General features: G+C 47.8%; 1 protein-coding gene across 1 annotated transcript; it reads left to right on the forward strand.

Moving 5' to 3' along the window:
* Positions 1 to 81: 81 nt before the first annotated feature.
* Positions 82 to 1539, forward strand: LOC125553956 (putative membrane-associated kinase regulator 4). The gene has a single exon (XM_048717594.2). It carries the CDS (start codon positions 563 to 565, stop codon positions 1415 to 1417), a length of 855 nt encoding a protein of 284 aa, XP_048573551.2. The 5' UTR covers positions 82 to 562; the 3' UTR covers positions 1418 to 1539.
* Positions 1540 to 24086: the final 22547 nt, after the last annotated feature.

The raw sequence follows: 24086 nt of genomic DNA on the forward strand, positions 1-24086 counted from the left end.
CTCCTGACACCGTTTGCGGCAAGGGCCAAGGCGCTGGTAGCTTTATTCATGCATACTTTGATCCAGAACCTGCTCAAATCTCTCTACCCTACCACTTCTAGTTACTTTATTCATGCAATAATACACAGGCAGGAGTACATACATACAAGATACAACTAGTTACTGTTTGCTCTGTGTGAAGCGTGAATTGTACTCTACATGATACTGCACAGGAGTACCAGCAAGTGTACTACACCTTCAACAACTAGGAACGAAGGTCATCTGATCTACTAGGAGGGAGGGAGTGAGCACAACTGCACAAGACAATCCCTGGAATCAATCAGCCTCCAAGACAAGGGAAGGGGCCACCACCCCCAACCCCATTCTGTTTTCTTGGATTCCTCCCTGCCCTGCCACTGCCACTGCCCCTGCCATCGCCTTGCCCATAATTTTTGTTCAAACCCCTGACACTGCCCCCCTTCTCCCCCCTCCTCTATTAACTCACTCCCCCATCTCCCCCCTCCTTGCGACCGTCGGAGCAGGCCAAGCCATTGCTCGACCAGCTTGTTGAATTCACCCCCCAATGTGCCCCAGAGCGCACGGCGGCGCCGCGATGGTGAGAGCGAGAGCGAGCAGTGCTGCTGGCGCGCACTCGTTTGCGGAGGAGGAGTACATCGACCTGGATCTCAGCTCCTGCGGGGAGTACGAGTTCCGGGTGTGCCGGAGCAAACCGGCGGCGCCCTGCCCGGACGAGCCGGCCTGGCGGGCCAGGCAGCGCAAGGACAAGGTGGCGCCGAGGCCGGGGGGCAGGCTGCTTGACGCGGACGCCGGCGCCACAGGCGGCTGCGGCAGAAGGGGCACCGCCACGGTCGCGCCATTGCAGCACTCCTCGCATGCTCCACCGCACGCGGGCCGGCGCAGGAAGCCCGGCAAGGCCATGCAGGCGAGGCTGCAGGCGTCGCGGGCCTTCCTCCGGTCCCTGTTCGCCAGGACCTGGTGCTCCGACGAGCGGTGCCGCGGCGCTCGGTCCGGGTCCGGGAGCAGGGCCGCGCATGACAGGGACAAGGGCGTCGGCGTCAGCGGCAAGTCGGCGTTTGGGCAAATCAACAAGAGCTACGTGAGCGGCAGCGCAGCCCCGACGACGCTGAGGAGCAGCATTGAGCGGGAGAAGCTGATGGAGGAGGAGGAGCACGTCCGGCAACGCAAGTCCTTCTCCGGCGTGATCAAGTGGCGACCGACGACGGCGGCGTCGTCGGTGCGGAGGAACTCGTGCGGGAGCGCCCCGGCCCTGAAGAGGAGCAGCAGCTGCCGGTCGGAGTCGGAGGGGCTGATCCAGGGCGCCATCGCCTACTGCAAGCGGTCGCAGCAGCAGCGCGTGCTCCTCGCCAGGAAGAGCGTCAGCGACGCCGCCCTCTGCTCCTTCCGTGCCCCCTCCTAGTCCTCCTCCTCCTCTAGCCCAATTCCTTCCCGTCAGACCTGTGTAGTACTGTAGTACGTGTGCATGAAAAATGGCTGATCGTAATATATATGATAATAATGTGAAGTGTCTCTTTCATTCTATGTGTCGCATTATCGGCGTCAATTATATCTTTTTCTTTTTCTGTTTCTTCGCGGGTGCAAGTTGTACAAAGTCGAAACAGTTATTTTGAGACCGAAGGAGTATTTGTTTCATCAGAATCAGAAACAAAAAACACCAAAACGAGACAAAGACGGCGGCCAGCCGGTTTGGTGAGCCAAATTATGGCGCGGGCTTCTCCGACCGCACAGAATTGTTTTTCTGGTCAAGTGCCGGTCGCTCATTTAGTGGTGATTAAGGAGGGTGCCATCCACCCCTGAACCCGGCACAGCGCGGTAGCCAGTCACTGCCTGCCAACACCGGCAACACGAGCTGTACTACGATATGTGCTGCTGATCTGTTGTGACGCCAAAACAAATCCTCCGGATTTCCTTAAGAAAAAAATGGGTCGATGCGTTGGAGTATCTCGGCGCGGATGATGCGGCCGGGTGGGCTGATTGACGGCATGATGGGCGGGGCGCGCGGGCGATCGGAGGAGGGAAAAGCCCGGGATTCGATAGGCCGGCGAGAGCGGAGGGGAGGGAGCCAAGGTCGGCATCATTAAAGGCCAAAAGGGGGCGCGCGAGGTGAGTGAAGGTGCGCAACCACCCACACTCGCGTCGCGAGCCTCTCCTCCTGCTGTGTCGCTGGGGTGAGGGTGGGGGCGCGCACATGACACGACTCCACCGCCAGTTTTGGTCTTACCTTACCGGCAGGCAGGGAAATCTGGTTGGTACCAGCAGCAGGCAGGCAGGCAGTACCACTCCTACCAGCGGCTGGTCTTCATTCTTGCTTTGACCTCTGCCTGATGCGATGCGATGCGACGACACCAACGGTTTGGTGGTGTCTTCCTCCCCGGCTCCGCTCCGTTGCATTTCCCATCTAATTATTTTGTACTACCAGGTACACCTCTCGGCTCGGTTTTCAAACGTAGGCGTGCGAGTGAGTGTTAGGGTGCTGTCTAGTGCACCACGATGATGCCAAGCAAGGCTCGACACGTCCGGTCTCTTGGGCAATCAACTAAAAAAAGAAATTAGAGTCCATGGTTATCTCTCCCACCCTCCAGCCTATCCTATCCTACAACCTAGGCCGATGTACGTTGCAGCCAGGAGCACGTGGTAGAACAAGAATCGCCAAAGGCAAGGCTAGAAAGAAATGTTTTGCTTTGGAGGCGAGCCCGGGAAAGCCTCTTTCACGTCGGCAACTTGGCGGGCTCTCCTCCCGCTGTTTTCTCCAGGCACTCGGACAGAGAGAGAAATTCAAAAGGCCTTTGCTTAGGGCGCCACGTCCACGTGATGAGGATACATATGAGATGAGCTCGGCTCGGTGGAAAAACAGTAGCGGCTGTATGTATCATTGGCAACTTTTATATGTTTTGTGATAGAGATAAGACGGCACGGCCCGACCCTGGTTGCGAGCGTAGCGTGTGGTGTTTGCATGCATGCATGGGTATGCACGTCGCCACCTTTCACTGTTTCCCACGGCCTGTGCTGAAACAAAGGCGATGGCAACTGGACGACGGCGTAAAATCACAAGATTTTACCCCCCGTGCAGAGAGAGTGCTTACTTTTTTGCGCGACTTTTGAGTATACCGATGCATAGGGCCACCGATGGAGAAGTGTGTCCGCAAGGGCGCTTGGTAGAGACGGGAGGGGCAGGCTTTACGTGTGTCCGCTCGAGACCGTTCTGGCAGAGGAAAGAAGCCGTAGCAGCTGCGCGCCTGCAACCATGTCTCGTTCTGCAAGGTCAACTCGTCCCCGGTGGCCCAAGAATTTTGTCCCTCTGCAGAATATGGAGAATACGGTGTCTTCGGTACACTGTTCTCTTCATTTTTACGTATTTACTACGAATGTTAGAGCATCTCCAACGGGACTGCAAATCTCAGTCATTGTCTGCCCGCTGGAGACGAAGAGGGAAGCCAGTCATTCTTACACGTCATAACAGCCAGCGCATATTGAATAAATCAGACGAATTTGATGGACAAAGTTCGGCATATTACAATTAAACCGAATAAGTTCAACTAAAATTTGGAAAAACCTGTAAACAACTAATTAAGCGAGGTACCGGACAGTAACCTCGTGCGCCTGCTTTTTTTTGAAAAGGGGTAACCCCCGGCATCTGCATCAATCGATGCATGCAACCATATTATTAAATAAAAACGTAACAAAGTCTCAAGGTCCAGAAAAGCTCATAGTCCGAGCTTAAAATGAAACACAAAGGGAAAAGTGCCACATTCAACGATAAAGAATAGACTATGATGCCTACACACCTAGCCTATTACTCCCTCCGTTTTTATTTACTCTGCATATTAGCTTTGGTTAAAGTCAAGCTTTGCAAACTTTGGCAAAGTTTATAGACAAAAATATTAACATATACAATAACAAATCAATACCATTAGATTCATTGTTGAATGTACTTCGACGTCATATAGATTTTTATGATAAATATTTATATTCTTTTCTATATATTTGGTCAAACTTTACAAAGTTTGACTTCAGTCAACTCTTATATGCGGAGTAAACAAAAAAAAAGGGAGTATTAGTTTGCCATCCAAATCGGCTGAAGATAACCCATGCTACCATCTCTCAACGGTTGCACCCAATAGCCAAAAGCTTCATAAAGTGAGCATGAGTTAGTAACGACCACATATGGATCCAGGGTGTAGCTTTGTAGATAACCTGCAAACAATTAGTGAATTTTGTTCCATTAAAAATCAAATTATTTCTAGTATTCTAGATAGCCCAAAATAAGGCACATATCCCTATCTGAATATGTTTGGTTATGTGACTGTCCACTCCATTGAGTCACGCCCCAAATAACGTGTTTATGCTCGTAAGAGGACACTTAAGAAAGAGGTGTTTAATCAATTCATTTTGATCACAAAAGCAGCATCTAGTATTACCAACCTAGTTCCTCTTTGTCAGATTATCTTTGGTGAGAATAGCTCCTTTGTGAACGAACCACATAAAGATTTTAATCCGAAGTGGAACTTTAATCTTCCAAAAGTGCAATGACCTCGACAATATAATGGCCCGGTGTTAATTAAATCCAGATACATAGATTTCACTGAGAAGACTCCATGCCCTTGTCGGTGGGACCTTCATCGTGGTCTGATTCATCGCCGCCGCCATCGGAATCGTCCCGTCCTTCCAGCGGCGGAAGGACACACAGGGGTCGCGACAACAATGATTGGCCGGCTCGTGGCACAGTCGTTTGGCTTCTTTCGTCCTGGCTTGCATGACTGCATCAGCCATGGACGTTGCCCTAGCACGGCACCCCCTCGCCTAGCCCTTGTTGTGGGAGGGAGTGGGTGCAGCCACTAGTTCACGAAGTGAAAGGATCGATATGGTTGACTAGAGGGGGGGGGAATAGGCAACTAACAATTTTTAGCTTTTCTTTACCAAATTAAACTTTGCATCAAAGTAGGTTGTCTAGATGTGCAACTAGGTGAGCAACCTATATGATGCAACAACAACGAACATACAAGCAAGCAAGAGAAGTAACACTAATAAGCTTGCACAAGTAAAGGTAAGAGATAACCAAGAGTGGACCCGGTGAAGACGAGGATGTGTTACCGAAGTTCCTTCCTTTTGAAGGGAAGTACATCTCCGTTAGAGCGGTGTGGAGGCACAATGCTCCCCAAGAAGCCACTAGGGCCACCGCATTCTCCTCACGCCCTCACATAATGCGAGATGCCGTGATTCCACTATTGGTGCCCTTGGAGGCGGCGACCGGACCTTTACAAACAAGGTTGGAGCAAACTCCACAACTCAATCGGAGGCTCCCAAAAACACCACGAAGCTTCACCACAATGGACTATGGCTCCATGGTGACCTCAATCGTCTAGGGTGCTCAAACACCCAAGAGTAACAAGATCCGCTAGAGATTGGTGGTGGAATCAAATTTCTCTTGGTGGAAGTGTAGATCAGGGCCTTCTCAACCACTCCCGAGCAAATCAACAAGTATGATTGGCTAGGGAGAGAGATCGGGCAAAAATGGAGCTTGAAGCATTAATGGAGCTTATGGGGGAAGAGGTGAGTCAACGAGGAAGAAGGAGACCCCCTTTTATACAAAAGGACCCCATCCAACCGTTACCCCCAAAACAGCCCCGCAGAGGGCGGTACTACCGCAGGGGGCAGCGGTACTACCGCCCAACCTGGGAGGGCTTGAAGAAAGAGGAGGGACTGGCCCAGCGCGGTACTGCCACGGTGGTAGGGCGGTACTCTACTACCGTTGCAAGTGCCGCTCAACCCGACACGAGAAGCGCCCCCCTCGAGTCGAGGCGGTAGTGGCTCGGTACCGCAGCGATACTGCCGCTGAGGACCCTCAAGCGGTACTACCGCTGGGCACCGCGGTACTACCGCTAGGGCCAAAGACTGCCCAAACAGCAGGGAATCAAACCTCCAACGACGCGGGAAGGCCCAGAGGGTGTGAAACGAAAGTGTACGTGATGATTCCACCCTAGCCTTACCAAAGCGGACCCCCTCTTGATAGTACGGTGACTCCTACGAAACTAGTCCACCAACAAGAAACGAAAGAGCTACACCGTCTTGAAAAACACTCAGAGGGGAAAGAAATCGTCTCGAGCCAAAGGATGAATCTCTGAAATGCTCAAAGCACATGGTTAGTCCGCAAATATGTTGTCATCAATCACCAAAACTACATCGAGAGATATATGCCTTAACAATCTCCCCCTTTTTGGTGGATTGATGACAACCAGGGATTTGCACAGGGAAAAGACATGAAAGTAAAGATACTTAGAACTGCAAAATATAGACGGGCTCCCCCTGAATGTGTGCACCTAGTTAGTAGTGCCTTTGGAATGCAAGACACACACATTAGGATCAACACTCCCCCTATATTTTATAGTCCAACAATTCTAAGCACGGGATACATGAGAGCAGGGTATAAAACAGGATAAGCATGCAACTCATAAGATACTACAATACTGGATAGACATAGATAATAAAGGTAAAGATAAGGTAGCATATGTCTCATACCATATGTCTAGAACTTAGGTCTCACTGGAACCAAACCAAACCAAGCAAAACGACGAGAAAACACAAGACACCACAAACCACAAAGACACAATCGCAACACGGCAATAACACAAATCCCTAAACTCTCTCCCCCTTTGGCAGCGAGACACCAAAAAGGGCAAAGAGCGTTGCTACGGCTCCAGGTGATAGCAAGCTAAGGATCTCGAACATCACATCTCAGCGTGATCGTCTGCACCGCCGTCGTCGGTCGGAAACTGCTCGGCGTCTGAATCGGTCCATGGGCAATGCTGCTGAACCCACTCCTCCTCGTCAGTGATCCTCTCCTCAGATCCGCTGTTAACAGTGGCACCCAACTGGCGCATGAGCTCCTTGTGGCGTCTGCGGGCCTTCTTCTCAAAGACATGAGACATGTACTGGCCATGAGACTCCATGCAGAAAAGCTTCTTCATCTTGCGCTTAATCCTCTTAGCCCATGAGGGCTCCACACCAGAGGGATCATAGTCCTCATCCTTGTCAGCCTCAGCATCGTCCTCAGACTCCATGTCAGCCTCAGAAGGTGGAGCATCAGATCGAGGGGCCTGGGTGCCCTAGTTGTCCTTCTTCCGCAGACGTTTGATATCATGAGAAATCAACTCTCCAGTTTCCAGCGCAGCCCTGGGATAGTGATATGCTCAGGTCTTCTCAATGAGAAGCATGATGAAAGGACCATAGATCGGGCACTTGCGCTCAGAAATGGTAGACAGAAGTTCAGACCACATAACATGAGAAATGTCCAGGGTCTCTCCAGTGGTTTCTTCCTTCTCATGCTAGCAGAAGAGAAGCATGTCCACAAGATAGGAGTGGACCATATCTAGATTCCCAATGCGCGGTAAAGAGTCTCGCGGAAGACACGGTGAAGGATGTCCAGATAGGTAGACAACTCATAGGTTACCTTCTTTGTCTTGGGGTTAACCTTCTGAGAGCAGTAGGGCCAGAGAGCTTGCTTGTGAGTGGAGGTGACATTGCGGTGAGGACTGAAGCCGACTGGATGCTCAAGCCCATGATCTTCCACCCCAAGTAACTCCATGAATTCCTTCCACGTGACAGTGAGCAACTTGCCATTCGTCATCCAAATCAAGGTCCTTTCTGCATCAGTTCCAAGATGGACAGTGGCATAGAATTGGCATATGATGTCGGCATCAAAGTCCTTGTTGAACTACATGATTCTGAGAATGTTCAACTGAGTGCACATCTGAAGGGCTTTGCCAAAGTACTCAGGGTCCTTTTCCATTGGATCAGTGTCGATGGAACGGACATCAATAAAGTGATTCTTCTTAGCCTTGATCACATCAAAGAAGATGGAGAACTGAAAGAGGTTCCAGAACGGGCGGTTGACCAAAGTGGGATCTTGGTCTTCCTCATAGGGGTTGCGGCGATGCTTTGCCCAAAATTCCTTGGCAGTCATCTCAGTCACAGTCTTTCCCTTTGGCTTGCTTGCAGATGTCTTCGTGTGCTGAGGTGGCGGTGGAGCACTTAAGGTTGCGCCTGCTGGCGGCGGTTGAGCACTAGATGAACCACCGGCTGACTCAGAAGTGCGGTAGCGCTTTGATGTGGCATGACCGGGGTTGACACGGCGGGCCTGCTGCTCAGGATGATCACCACCTAGAACGAAACACATGAGCAGAAGAAACACACGAAAGAAAAGAGCATAAGCCACCAAAGAACACAACACGGATCAAAGCTTGGTAAGAAAAGATGGAATCAGGCATATAGCTTGCGCGGTAGTACCGCTCGAAGAGGGCGGCAGTACCGCGCCAGATGGGGAACGGTAGTACCGCGACCCATAAGCGGTAGTTCCACTTGCGCGGTAGTACCGCTCGAGGAGGGCGGTATTACCGCACCAGATGGGGAACGGCGGTTCCCTACTGCCGTGGACGGATCTGGCACTACCGGAGATGCCAAATTCAAAAATAAACCTACCAAACTTCAATCCACATGGCCTAGAAGCCATCTCCATCCTACTCAAGCCTCGCCTTAGCCAAAAGACGAGAAGAACAATGCTTATTGCCCCTAAAAACTAGATGCAAGATCTAGGAAAAGAGAGAACGGGAACGGGGGCAATACCGGCATCCATGGCTAGAGGACGTGGTGGGGATCGACTCCACCGGAGGAAATGGAGAGGGATGGCACGAAAACGGCGGCCGACCAGGCCCCTCCTGCGGCGAGAGGTCGCTGGAGCAACGAGGAAGACGAGTGGGGGCGAATGGGTATGGGGGATAAACAACTCCCCCTGCCCCGACATAACCCCCCCATCGCCCGCCCTGCAGCGGTAGTACCGCTGGGGTGGGCGGTAGTACCACTTGACCCTTGTCAGCAGTAGTACCGCGCACGCAGGGGTAGTACCGCTCTGCCGCAAAAAGGACTGACCAAAAAGGGCTAAGCTTAAGGAAAAAGGAAAAAAAGAGACAAACACGAGAGCACACACACACAGAACCGACAAAAGGAACGAAGACACACACCTCTCCAAGAGAGGGCGGTGGCCGAGGCCACTTATGTTTGAGTTCAGAGGTATGGCACCGCGAAGATTTTAACCTTGGGCCCATGACCAACACTCATCTTTGAAGCACAAGTACCATCAAAAATGGCTAAAGTGAAAGAGTTTGATTAGTTTATGCATTATGGGGGGAGGGAAAGTTCATTGAGAGAACAACACTCCCCCTATGTCCATGCCTACACCTAAACTAGACAACAAGATGAGTGTGGTGGGGTGTGCAAGGGTTCAAGTCACATTGCTCGAATCAATGATATTTACCTCATGCCTTAACTCGCGAAATCTTGCTTCATCCAGAGGCTTCGTGAAGATATCTGCAAGGTTATCATGAGTGTTGACATAGTTGAGCTCGATCTCCCCTCGCCTAATGTGATCCCGGATGAAGTGATACCTAATCTCAATATGCTTTGTCTTGAAGTGTTGCACCGGGTTGAGAGAAATCTTGATGGCACTTTCATTGTCACACCAAAGAGGCACTTTGTCACAAGTGACACCATAATCCTTTAAAGTTGCTCATCCATAAAAGTTGTGCACAACAACTACCGGCAGCCACATACTCCGCTTCCGTGGACGAGAGACACACACAACTTTGCTTCTTGGAAGACCAACTTACCAAAGAGCAACCAAGAAATTGGCACCCTCCAGAAGTGGACTTCCTATCCACTTTGTCTCCCGCCCAATCCGAGTCCGAATAACCTACAAGCTTGAAGTTTGCTCCTCTTGGGTACCATAAGCCAAAGTTTGGGGTATGAGCCAAATATCGAAAAATTCGCTTGACCACCACAAAGTGACTTTCCTTGGGTGCGGCTTGAAACTGCGCACAAATTCCCACATTCAACATGATATCCGGTCTAGATGCACAAAGGTGAAGCAAGGAGCCAATCATGGAGCGATATACCTTTTGATCCACCGCTTTACCATTGGGATCAATGTCAAGTTGGCACTTGGTGGGCATGGGAGTGGACGCCGGCTTGACATCACTTAGCTTGAATCTCTTAAGCATGTCTTGAGTGTATTTGGCTTGGTTGATGAAGGTTCCTTCTCTCCTCTGCTTCACTTCGAACCCGAGAAAGAACTTCAACTCTCCCATGGAAGACATCTCGAACTTTGAGGCCATGAGAGCGGTAAATTCCTAATTGAAAGCTTTGTTAGGGGAACCAAAGATAATATCATCAACATATAATTGGCACACAAACAACTCCCCTTTGACCTTCTTAGTAAAAAGAGTGGGGTCGATTAGCCCAACTTCAAAACCACGGTCTTGTAACAACTCGGTAAGGAGGTCATACCACGCACGTGGGGCTTGTTTAAGGCCATAGAGTGCCTTATCGAGTTGATACACATGATCGGGAAAGTAGGGATCCTCGAACCCGGGGGGTTGCTTGACATAAACCAATTCATTAATAGGACCATTAAGAAAAGCACTCTTCACATCCATTTGTTGTAACTTAAAGTTATGATGAGAAGCATATGCAATCAACATGCGAATGGATTCAAGACGAGCAACGGGAGCAAAGGTTCCACCATAGTCGATACCCTTGACTTGGGAGTAGCCTTGTGCTACCAAACGAGCCTTGTTGCGAATGATAATCCCATGAGCATCTTGCTTGTTCTTGAATATCCACTTGGTTCCAATGACATTGTGGTTCACCGTTGGCCTTGGCACCAATCTCCACACTTTGTTGCGCTCGAAGTTGTTGAGTTCTTCATGCATGGCATTGAGCCAATCCGGATCTTCGAGCGCCTCATAGACCTTTTGGGGTTCAACACAAGAGACAAAAGCATGATGTTCACAATAGTTTGCTAATTGTCTACGAGTGCTTACCCCCTTTCTTAAGATTCCAAGCACATTTGTCATGAGATGATCCTTGGTGGAGAGCTTGGAAGCAACCTTGGCGGCATGATGCTCCAATTCCTCCTCGGGGGTGAGACGAGGAGTGGTCACTTGATCATCTTGAGCGTCGTCTTGAGCTTGTTCTTGATCTCATGGAAGCTCTTGATCTTGAACTTGATCGGAGGAGGGAGCTTGACCTTGGGCATCACTTGATGTTACAACACCATCTTGAGATTGATCTTGCCCTTGGTCTTGTTCTTGAGGTTGAGGGCCCTCACTTTGTTCTTCGGAAGCGTGTGGGTCTTGGGTTGGTGAAGGTTCCACTTGAGTAGAACATTGTCCTTCTCCTTCGGCCACAAGGGGTTCCTCAATGGGTAGGATATGACCAACACCCATTCTTCTTATGGCTTGGGGAGGAATTTCATCACCTACATCACAAGTACCACTTTGCTCCACTTGGGAGCCGTTATTCTCATCAAACTCCACGTTACACGTGTCCTCAATAAGTCCCGTGGACTTATTGAGAACACGGTAAGCATGAGAGTTTGTAGCATAACCAACAAATATGCCCTCATAAGCTCTAGCCTCAAATTTAGACAAACAGACACCTTTCTTGAGAATGAAACACTTACACATGAACACCCGGAAGTACTTGAGGTTGGGCTTGTTACCGGTGAGTATCTCATATGGAGTCTTGTCCAAGCCTTTGCGAAGGTAGAGACGATTAGATGCATGGCACGCGGTGTTGATGGCTTCGGCCCAAAAGTTGTAGGGAGACTTGAACTCCGCCATCATGGTCCTTGCCGCATCCATCAACGCCCGGTTCTTCCTCTCTGCTACACCATTTTGTTGAGGGGTATAAGGTGCGGAATATTGATGCTTGATTCCCTCATCACTCAAAAACTCATCCAAGGTGTAGTTCTTGAACTCGAAGCCATTGTCACTTCTTATCGTCAAGATCTTTGCATGGTGTTGTCGTTGAGCTTCATTTTCAAAGTCGATGACGGTTTGTTGGGTCTCGCTCTTCCTCTTGAAGAAATATACCCAAGTGTATCTTGAATAGTCATCTACAATCACCAAGCAATACTTTCTACCCCCAAGACTATCAAAGGATGGATGTCCAAAGAGATCCAGATGAAGGAGCTCCAAAGGCCTCTTCGAGTAGATGATAGTCGTGGGAGGGTGAGCCTTCTCATGTAGCTTTCCTTCGATGCAAGCACTGCAAGCACTGCAAGCACGATCTTTGGCAAAACTAACATTTGTTAGTCCACGGACATGGTCCCCCTTGAGAAGACTTTGCAAAGATCTCATATTGACGTGGGCGAGACGGCGATGCCAAAGCCATCCCATGTCAACTTTAGCCATTAGGCATGTCGCGGTCTTAGTGGGTCGCTCCGAAAAGTTAATCACATAGAGACCGTTCTCGACATGCCCAAAAAAGTCTACTTTAAGAGTCTTGCTCCACAAGACGGTATCAATATCAAAGAAAGTCGCAAAGCCCATGAGTGCTAGTTGACGAACGGAAAGTAAATTGTATGCAAGGGACTCAACAAGCATGACCTTCTCGATCATAAGATCATGAGCAATGAAAACTTTGCCGAGTCCCAATACCTTAGAAGACGATGCGTCACCCCACTCGACGTTGGTGGGCATGGATGGAATCTTTTGCACGTCCACCACCAAGTCCTTGCTTCCAGTCATATGATTAGTAGCTCCACTATCGAGCAATCATGATCCCCCACTAGAAGAAAATACCTACAAGAGATCAATGCTTGGTTTTAGGTACCCATTTTGTAATGGGTCCTTTGATGTTAGTAACAAGGGTCTTAGGAACCCAAATAGACCATTCAATGTACTCATAAGGAGAACTAACAAATTTGGCATAAACATGCCCATCTCTAGCACGATACAACACATAAGAAGGGTTAAAGTTGCCAGCTTTGTTAGGAAGGGAAGCGTTTCCCTTCTTGGCTTCACTACCCCTCATGGAGTTCTTCTCCTTCTCCTTAGTAGCTCCCTCTCCCTCTCCCTCCTTCACAAAGGTTTGCTTGTGTAATGCCCTCGATGCGGCTATATCTCCCACGTGTCGAAGCACGACTTAGAGGCATAACCGCATTGAAAGCAATGTCGCAAGTGAGGTAATCTTCACACAACCCATGTAATACATAAGGGAAACAGATACATAGCTGGCTTACGATCGCCACTTCACACAATACATGAATAAAGCATTACAACATCCATATACACTCAAGGTCCGACTACGGAACCAAAATAAAAGAAGACTACCCCAAAAGCTACACAGATCCCCGATCATCCCAACTGGGCTCCACTACTGATCAACTAGAACGAAACAACACAATGAACGCGAACTCCATCGAGCTCCTCCTTGAGCTTGGTTGCGTCACCTGCACGGTATCATCGAGCACCTGCAAACTGGTTTTGGAAGTATCTGTGAGTCACGGGGACTCAGCAATCTCACACCCTCGCGATCAAGACTATTTAAGCTTATAGGAAGGGTAAAAGGTATGAGGTGGAGCTGCAGCAAGCGACTAGCATATATGGTGGCTAACATACGCAAATGAGAGCGAGAAGAGAAGGCAAAAGCACGGTCGATGAACTATGATCAAGAAGTGATCCTAGAACAACCTACGTCAAGCATAACTCCAACACCGTGTTCACTTCCCGGACTCCGCCGAGAAGAGACCATCACGGCTACACACGTGGTTGATGTATTTTAATTAAGATCGACATTAGGTTTTCTACAACCGGACATTAACAAATTCCCATCAGCCCATAACCGCGGGCATGGCTCTCGAAAGATCAATCCCTGCAGGGGTGTCCCAACTTAGCCCATCACAAGCTCTCACGGTCAACTAAGGATATTCCTTCTCCCAAGACAATCCGATCAGACTCGGCATCCCGGTTACAAGACATCCTCGACAATGGTAAAACAAGTCCAGCAAGACCGCCCGATGCGTCGACATCCTGATGGGAGCTGCACATATCTCGTTCTCAGGGCAACACCGGATGAACACTACGTACAGCTAAAACCAGCCCTCAAGTTTCCCCGAGGTGGCACCTCAAGTGGCTCTGTCTCGGACCAACACTTAGACAAGCACTGGCCCGGAGGGGTTAAAATAAAGATGACCCTTGAGTCTACGAAACCCAAGGGAAAAGGCTAGGTTGTTAGTGCAAATGGTAAAACCAATGTTGGGCATTGCTGGAGGAGTTTTATTTAAGGCGAACTGTCAAGGGGTTCCCATTATAACCCAACCGTGTAAGGAACGCAAAATCCGGGAACATAACACCGATATGACGGAAACTAGGGCGGCAAGAGTGGAACAAAACACCAGGCATAAGGCCGAGCCTTCCACCCTTTACCAAGTATATAGATGCATTAATTAAATAAGAGATATTGTGATATCCAACAAAATATCCATGTTCCAACAAGGAACAAACTCCAATCTTCACCTGCAACTAACAACGCTATAAGAGGGGCTGGGCAAAGCGGTAACATAGCCAAACAACGGTTTGCTAGGACAAGGTGGGTTAGAGGCTTGGCTTAACAATATGGGAGGCATGATAAGCAAGTGGTAGGTATTGCAGCATAGGCATAGCAAAAGAGCGAGCAACTAGCAAGCAAAGATAGAAGTGATTTCGAGGGTATGGTCATCTTGCCTGAAATCCCGCAAGGAAGAAGAACGAGTCCATGAAGAAGACAAACGGACGTAGTCGAACGGGTCCTCACAAACGCGACGTTATCGGAACCAACCCGAAGAAGCAACACCAGAAAAAGCACACAACATAGTAAACAACCACCACATAATCATGGCATGATGCACAATCAAGTATGATGCATGCCCGATTTAATGAAGCATGGCATGGCAAAATGCACAAACAACCCTACAAATTAAGTGGAGCTCAATATGCAACTCCGTTGCATATTGACGAAACACCACATGACTTATTTAGGTCGATCTTGTTTATGTACCCAACAATATTAAGTTTTATTAAACATGGCAAGAGGGTGAAGCAAAGTAAAACTACCTATCTAGTCAAGTTTAAATGAGGCCGGAAACAACGAACAACAATTCTGGAAAATCCTCCTATGTATATATTAGGTTTGGTAAAGTGCTGCCCTAAATCAAATTTCAGAGTTGTTAAACATGCAAAGAGATGCCACCATGTTAAACTAGGAAAAATTCTACCCCATTTACATATAAAGTTTGTTAGGTTAGGAGCTACAGTTATTTAGTTATGAATTAAAGCATTTTAACATGACATAGGAGCAAATTTAATCAAACAACACTTTAAACATTTCAGACATAGATGAAAGTTGAATATTATGAATCTAGACAAAATTCTAAGAAAGTTTCATATATAACTTATTTTAAACCGATGCACGGTTGGTGAGTTATTAAATGCATGTAGTCTAGGGGGTTCTCTGCAGGTTAGAAAGTGGTTGGCTCGGTGGATCGAGTGCCGAACCAACGGGTGGCGCTACGGCAGGGTGGAGTTGGATTGGTGGGTGGCTGCGAGATGCAGTTGGATCGAGGCGAGGAGGTGGATTGGATCTGGATCCCGAGGAAGATACGGTAGGTGGCGGCGGCTCGGCGGGACAAAGTCCCTAGATTTTAGGGTTGGACCTATATATATAACAGGGGATTTTTGGGTAGGGGCTAATCCGTCCCTCCGATCGTAATTGGACGGTCGGGAAAAATAGGCTAGGGAGCCCAAATAAGAAAACAGAGACATTTTGTAGACGTTTGGGGATGATCCGGACCCAACGGTGACGACTGCCTGGGTCGGGTCCGGGACAGCTTTCGGACGCGCGCGCGAGGAGGGACGCGGTGGACGAGAGAGGTTACGTTGGACCTGGCGTAAGGTAGTGGGCCGTGCAGGAAGCCTTGGGTTGAGAGAAGAGAAGAGAGAGACCCGGCGACTGTTTCCGGAGACCGAAAACGTCCGACGTTTTGACCGACTATATTGTCGCTATAGTTAACGGTTGGGCTAACAAACAGACTCCGAACGCGATGAAATTTGACAGGCGGTCTTCCTACACTAAAATAAGACCACACTCCAACTTTCAACCCATTTCGAGAATATTTTTCGGCCACTTATAAAATACTATTTCAGACATGCCGCGGGCGCGTGCAAGTGTGGTTGGGCTCAGAACGGACAACAGACGGAACTGGGGGAACCCGGACGGATGCAGGTTTTGAAAACATGATGATGCAATGCACATGATGACATGATGAAATGCAACACGCAGGCAAATGACATGGCAACAACAGCGAATAATTGGAAGACACCTGGCGCAACGGTCTCGGGGTGTCACAACACTCCACCACTACGAGAGGATCTCGTCCCGAGATCTAGGATGGCACCGGAGGGAAACGGAAGAGGACAAGAAGAGGTAAAGCTAAGTTGCTTCTTTGACAAATGAGTGAAACCAAAGAACCTTGAAAAGGTTAAGCCATTTCAAGAAAAGAATACAACGGAGATGAACAAAGTTGAAAACACTCCGTTAGAAAAGAGGAACAAGGAACATTACGAGAACCTTGTAGGTTGAAAGACATAAGAAAAAGGTTACAATAGATAAGAAGTACATGCAAGCACTCTGATAGAAACGAAATGTACAAGGAACGATAAGAGTCAATTATGATAACACTCCGGTTAAAACAAGATAGAGAAGGAATAAGACTGATGTAAATTTGGACAACACTCCGACTATAAATGAAAGGAATCGAACATGATCTTGGGAAGATTGGATGATACTTGATGAAATCAACAACACATTACCTCCGGAACTATTGGAAGAATGGCACAAGGGGTAAGAAAGATTTCAGACGACACTCCGGTTGAGAAGGGAGCCAAAAACTTGGCAGAATGGGAAGAACTTGAAAAGAGGGCATGACACTCCGGTTAAATGGATAAGCATGAAAAGAACATGATCTTTGACAAAATGAGATGATGGTTGAATATAGCAACAATACCATGCCTCCGAAACGAATGTAAGAATGGAATCAAAAGAACGAAGAGGAAAGCAACATCTTCTACCTCAAATGAGCTTGAAAAGCATCTTTAGGAGAAGGGTCGAACGGAGTTGTTGGAAATCCAACAACGAAAAGAATAAGCTTGATATGGTCTTATGGAATACATCTCAAAACTATGAGGTGAAATTCTGCCACTAACAGAAACCAAAAGATTTGATTGATATGAACAAGCAGACGAGAGACTTATTTCACTAGGAGGATGAATGAAGAACTTGGATCATTTATAAGCACCCTAAATAGCAACAATCCTTAGGGAAGGCTTTAGGTGAAACATAATCCAAGATAACTCCAACGACGAGATTGATGGATTTAAAATACCTCATTCTTAACAACATGTGAATCATGAAACATGAAACATGAACTTAAATTATCAAGAATGAGATAATACCTCCTCCAATGATACGGTAAAAAGGATTGCACTCCGGATTGCAAGATGAAGAAACTTGAGCTCCTCTGAAAAGAATCTTGATGAACACTTCGAGAAGGAATTAAATCCTTTATGAACCATCATGTAGAACCTCCATGAAAAACGCCGGTAATAAAGAATGATCAAACGAAAGGAAGGAGAAGTTGAAAACACAAAGTGAATCCTTGTACTGATTTAGTTGAATCTCCGTGGTGATATAATTACGAAAGCTTGGAACTCTTGGAAAAGAAAATATAAAGCATCTCGAACCGAGAATGTGATATGATGAACCACTCCGGAAAGCAGGAATTGAATTTACTCGATGAAACAAGAATAAGAATTATATTATGCATATTCTTCACCAATTAAATTGATGACAAGCAACGGATTTAACATATTACTTATTCTTGCAGAAAAGATTAAGATAGATATAGCATAAACTTGAGGAAGGTCTTCAACGAACCACCAGTGGGATTTGGAAAACAACGAATGAATTGATATGATAACCAAGGAAGGGAACTCTTGAACGCAGCACCGTAAGAATTGAAAATGAACGAAGTAGGGGTGAATCACCGGGTAAGAATTGTGAAATGAACGAAGATACTTGAGACAATCTAGATACATGAGAACGAATAGATCATGAACTGATTAGAGAATATTTGAATGGTTCACCGGTAGGTTGGAGAATGATAACTGACAGCTGAGAATGAATAACCCTGAAATGTTGGACTCCGGATAACAAATTGAGAAGACTCTTGAATTGCTCCGGATAGGTGAAAATAATTTCCACAATCGAAAATAATTATGAGAGGATGGCAACAAGCTAGAATCATGAATCTTGAAGAGAATGGAGCAAGATTAAAGAGAAACTCTTCTTCGGTCTTCAAAATCCGAGAATGGCGACGAGAAACACCACCATGAATTATTGAGATACTCCGGGAGAATGAAAAGCGAAGAGGTTGAGCCAATTATGAAAAGAATTTGAAAGATCTTGGAGAAAGGGACTGATGATAACTCATTCTTACATCAAACTTTGAAAAGGATTTGATAGATAGCTCCGGGAAGGGAAAAGAGTTAGGTAGGATCCTGGGAAAAGACCTATGGGTTAGGGCCCACTCAAAAGAAACACCGTTGAAATGATTTAAAAGAGAGGTTGCACCGGTTGAATTAAATGACTTGAATGAGATAACATCCTCGAAAGAGCTTGAACGAATGTAGAGTGGAAACACGAATCTTCGAGATATCTTGAGCACTCCGAAACAATTGAATAGCGAGAAAAGAATGAATATGAGGTGCACCGGCATAAGAAGGTATTAGAAAGGAGGAAAAAGGATATGATCAACAACAAAACTCGAATCTAATTCACCGGGGAAGAAAAGAATGAAGAATGACGATCTTGAAGCTCCATTAGAATCTTCATGAGAATCACCAGATAAGAACATTGACGGAAAGAACGAAGAAACTTTACATCCATAAGATGGATACTTGATTAAGAAATCTGAATCCTTCAAGAAAAACAAGGGTGGGAGGGTGGGAAAAAACACCGTTGAGAATGAAACGAACACCGTTGAGAAAGCTTGAGTTGATCTTGCGGATGTTGAAATGATCGGATCCACTTGAAGAGAAACACGCCGGTTGAAAAGGATTTACATGACAAACTCGATTATCATGAAGGATTGGTATTCACATCGGAGTATGAGAACACCGTTTAGGAAAGGTATGGAATCAACACTTGACTTCAAAGCAACTCGAATACCACAACTCAGGGCAAAACAAAAGATTGGCCTGCAGAATAAGCCGGAACAAACATATGATAGAGATTTCGTCCAAAGTTTTCGTGGTGGGGCCTACACGGGCTCGATCGTACATCACCATCATGTATAAGGCAGTGCACATGACATACGAAGCGTCCCCGAGTCAGCATAGCCAAGGACTCTTTAAGACACAATGAGACCACTATAAAACCAACCGTGGATAGGCGGACCACTAGACGTCGAACCCCAATTTCATATCATACATCTGTCGGAAAGATATCCTAAGAGCTACTTGAATTCCCACTTATAAACTCCCGAAATTTTTCGGTTATGCAATCAGGTGTTGGGGATACAGGGGAAGCATAATATCTCACCCAAACTAACAAATCCTACATCCAGCTGTATCCATCCTTCAACACATAACCAAGAAACCTTCGGAAATCGTTTACCTCAACCTTCAAAAAGCATCCGTTATACGAGTTATGGCGATACTCCCGAACTCCCGCCCCAGTACTGGTGGCGTCGAGGTTATCTCACCAACAACTGCATAAAAGAGATTTTCAATGTCGGCGAAACTCAGGTATTCCAGAATTGCAACGATAAACTTGTGACGACAACACCTCGGAGCTCAACTCCCCGGGACACTGCCACAACCCCTAAATGTCAGGAGGCACCAAGAACAATGTTCTCGTCACAAGACCATCGGAACGATTCCAAGATACCCGCGTGATCCTAAATTTTTTTAGTGAAATTTGAGAAGAGAAGAGTCGAAACTCTACGTCAGGATGCCTCACCAGAGCGACGAAGGGACTGAGGAGTAAAAAGAATTCCTAACTCTCCGATATATATTTCCTAAATGACTCAAAACATTTTTCTAGACTCAACAACGCCAACGATTCAATCAAGCAGGGGGCTCCTAAGGTCGGGGAAGGCTCTGATTACCAACTTGTAATGCCCTCGATGCGGCTATATCTCCCACGTGTCGAAGCACGACTTAGAGGCGTAACCACATTGAAAGCAATGTCGCAAGTGAGGTAATCTTCACACAACCCATGTAATACATAAGGGAAAGAGATACATAGCTGGCTTACGATCGCCACTTCACACAATACATGAATAAAGCATTACAACATCCAAATACACTCAAGGTCCGACTACGGAACCAAAATAAAAGAAGACTACCCCAAAAGCTACACAGATCCCCGATCGTCCCAACTGGGCTCCACTACTGATCAACTAGAACGAAACAACACAATGAACGCGAACTCCATCGAGCTCCTCCTTGAGCTTGGTTGCGTCACCCGCACGATATCTTCGAGCACCTGCAAACTGGTTTTGGAAGTATTTGTGAGTCACGGGGACTCAGCAATCTCACACCCTCGCGATCAAGACTATTTAAGCTTATAGGAAGGGTAAAAGGTATGAGGTGGAGCTGCAGCAAGCGACTAGCATATATGGTGGCTAACATACGCAAATGAGAGTGAGAAGAGAAGGAAAAAGCACGGTCGATGAACTATGATCAAGAAGTGATCCTAGAACAACCTACATCAAGCATAATTCCAACACCGTGTTCACTTCCCGGACTCCGCCGAGAAGAGACCATCACGGCTACACACGCGGTTGATGTATTTTAATTAAGATCGACTTCAGGTTTTCTACAACCGGACATTAAAAAATTCCCATCAGCCCATAACCGCGGGCACGACTTTCGAAAGATCAATCCCTGCAGGGGTGTCCCAACTTAGCCCATCACAAGCTCTCACGGTCAATGAAGGATATTCCTTCTCCCAAGACAATCCGATCAGACTCGGCATCCCGGTTACAAGACATCCTCGACAATGGTAAAACAAGTCCAGCAACACCGCCCGAATGTGCCGACAAATCCCGATAGGAGCTGCACATATCTCGTTCTCAGGGCACACTCAGATGAGACTAGCTATGAGTAAAACCAACCCTCAAGTTTCCCCGAGGTGGCCCCGCAGGCAGCTCAGTTCGGACCAACACTTAGAGAAGCACTGGCCCGGGGGGGGTTAAAATAAAGATGACCGTTGAGTCCGCGAAACCCAAGGGAAAAGGCTAGGTTGTTGGTGCAAACGGTAAAACCAGTGTTGGGCATTGCTGGAGGAGTTTTATTCAAGGCGAACTGTCAAGGGGTTCCCATTATAACCCAGCCGTGTAAGGAACGCAAAATCTGGGAACATAACACCGATATGACGGACACTAGGGCGGCAAGAGTGGAACAAAACACCAGGCATTAGGCCGAGCCTTCCACCCTTTACCAAGTATATAGATGCATTAATTAAATAAGAGATATTGTGATATCCCAACAAAATATCCATGTTCCAACATGGAACAAACTCAAAATCGTCACCTGCAACTAACAACGCTATAAGAGGGGCTGAGCAAAGCGGTAACATAGCCAAACAACGGTTTGCTAGGACAAGGTGGGTTAGAGGCTTGGCTTAACAATATGGGAGGCATGATAAGCAAGTGGTAGGTATCGCATCATATGCATAGCAAAAGAGCGAGCAACTAGCAAGCAAAGATAGAAGTGATTTCGAGGGTATGGTCATCTTGCCTGAAATCCCGCAAGGAAGAAGAACGAGTCCATGAAGAAGACAAATGGACGTAGTCGAACGGGTAGTCACAAACGCAACGTTATCGGAACCAACCCGAAGAAGCAACATCAGAAAAAGCACACAACATAGTAAACAACCACCACATAATCATGGCATGATGCACAATCAAGTATGATGCATGCCCGGTTTAATGAAGCATGGCATGGAAAAATGAACAAACAACCCTACAAATTAAATGGAGCTCCGTTGCATATTGACGAAACACCACATGACTTATTTAGGTCGATCTTGTTTATGTACCCAACAATATTAAGTGTTATTAAACATGGCAAGAGGGTGAAGCAAAGTAAAACTACCTATCTAGTCAAGTTTAAATGAGGCCGGAAACAACGAACAACAATTCCGGAAAATCCTCATATGTATATATTAGGTTTGGTACTGTTCTGCCCTAAATCAAATTTTAAAGTTGTTAAACATGCAAAGAGATGCCACCATGTTAAACTAGGCAAAATTCTACCCCATTTACATATAAAGTTTGTTAGGTTTGGAGCTACGGTTATTTAGTTATGAATTAAATCATTTAACTTGACATAGGAGAAAATTTAATCAAACAGCATTTTAAACATTTCAAACATAGATGAAAGTTGGATATTATGAATCTAGACAAAATTCTAAGCAAGTTTCATATAAAACTTATTTTAAACCGATGCACGGTTGGTGAGTTATTAAATGCATGTAGTCTAGGGGGTTCTCTGCAAAACTGGGTTCTCTGGAATAAAAGATAAATTCACAGACCCTGAAAAAAACGTCAATGGGCTGAAACTGGGCAGACTGGGCTGCTCACATTGGGCTTGAGGAGGCACTGGGCATCTGGGCTGCGAGCGAAGCAGAGGAAGGCCTCACGCGGCGAGTGGCACTCGTCAAGGCTGGCGCTGGACTGGTCAACGCAAGCGCTCGGGCAGAGCAGCACGATGCAGAAAAGTCTTCACTCGCCTCCCTCGTTCGAATAGAAGGAGGTGGCGCTGGGGACTCGCGGCAGGGTCAGCAGGCACGGGGCGGCGCAATGCGGACGCCGAGGCAGCGAAGAGCGGCGGAGGCGGCGGCGCCGGCGAGCCGGACTGCGGCGGCGGCGACGAGAGCGAGGCGGCGGGGCTGGAGCTCGGGGAGGATCCGGGCGAGGGTGGCTTGTAAGCGGCGTACGGTGGCAGGAATCCACCGGATCTGATGAGGGAAGCCGGTTCCTGATGGTGGGAGTCGAACAAGATGTCGACGGCTGGTTCCTGTGAAGAAATACATCGAGCAAATGAGTTCAGAGGGGAGAGACAGGGAGAAGAAACGGGGAAGAAAGGAGGGAAGATTGGGCACGGCTTGGCTGACTGGAGTTTCGCCAGAGGCGTGCGGGCACGGCGGCGCTGCCGGAGGAGATGGAGACAACGCGGAGGGTTCGTGGTGACGGCAGCGACCGGTTCCTGCGGTAAGAAGCAGAGGAGGGGAGTTGAGGGATGGAGGAGGAAGACGAGGAGAAGGAGAAAACAGGAGGAAGATGAGGGTCGCGATGCTCATCTGCTGCTGATGCTTGGGTGGCCGGTGACCATCGCGCCAGGTGGGCCTGGAGGAGCTCCTCTCCTCCGGATTGAACATGGGAAAGAAAGCAGCGGGGCGCTGGTTGCTCGAGTAGGAGGTGGCCATGGATCAAGGGGAGAAAGTGGCTGGCTCGGTGGATCGAGTGCTGAACCAATGGGTGGCGCTACGGCAGGGTGGAGTTGGATTGGTGGGTGGCTGCGAGATGCGGTTGGATCGAGGCGAGGAGGTGGATTGGATCTGGATCCCGAGGAAGATACGGTAGGTGGCGGCGGCTCGGCAGGGCAAAGTCCCTAGATTTTAGGGCTGGACCTATATATATATATATATAGCAGGGGATTTTTGGGTAGGGGCTAATCCGTCCCTCCGATCGTAATCGGACGGTCGGAAAAAATAGGCTAGGGATCCCAAATAAGAAAATGCAGACGTTTTGTAGACGTTTGGGGATGATCCGGACCCAACGGTGACGACCGCCCGGGTCGGGTCCGGGACAGCTTTCGGACGCGCGCGCGAGGAGGGACGCGGTGTGACGAGAGAGGTTAGGTTGGACCTGGTGGTAGGTAGTGGGCCATGCAGAAAGCCTTGGGCTGAGAGAAGAGAAGAGAGAGACCCGGCGACTATTTCCGGAGACCGAAAACGTCCGACGTTTTGACCGACTATATTGTCACTATAGTTAACGGTTGGGCTAACAAACGGACTCCGAACGCGATGAAATTTGACAGGCGGTCTTCCTACACTAAAATAAGACCGCACGCCAACTTTCAACCCATTCCCAGAACATTTTACGGCCACTTATAAAATACTATTTCAGA

Source organism: Triticum urartu, chromosome 4A (genome assembly GCF_056163025.1).
Source record: "Triticum urartu cultivar PI428250 chromosome 4A, HENAU_Tu73, whole genome shotgun sequence".
Lineage (NCBI taxonomy): Eukaryota > Viridiplantae > Streptophyta > Magnoliopsida > Poales > Poaceae > Triticum > Triticum urartu.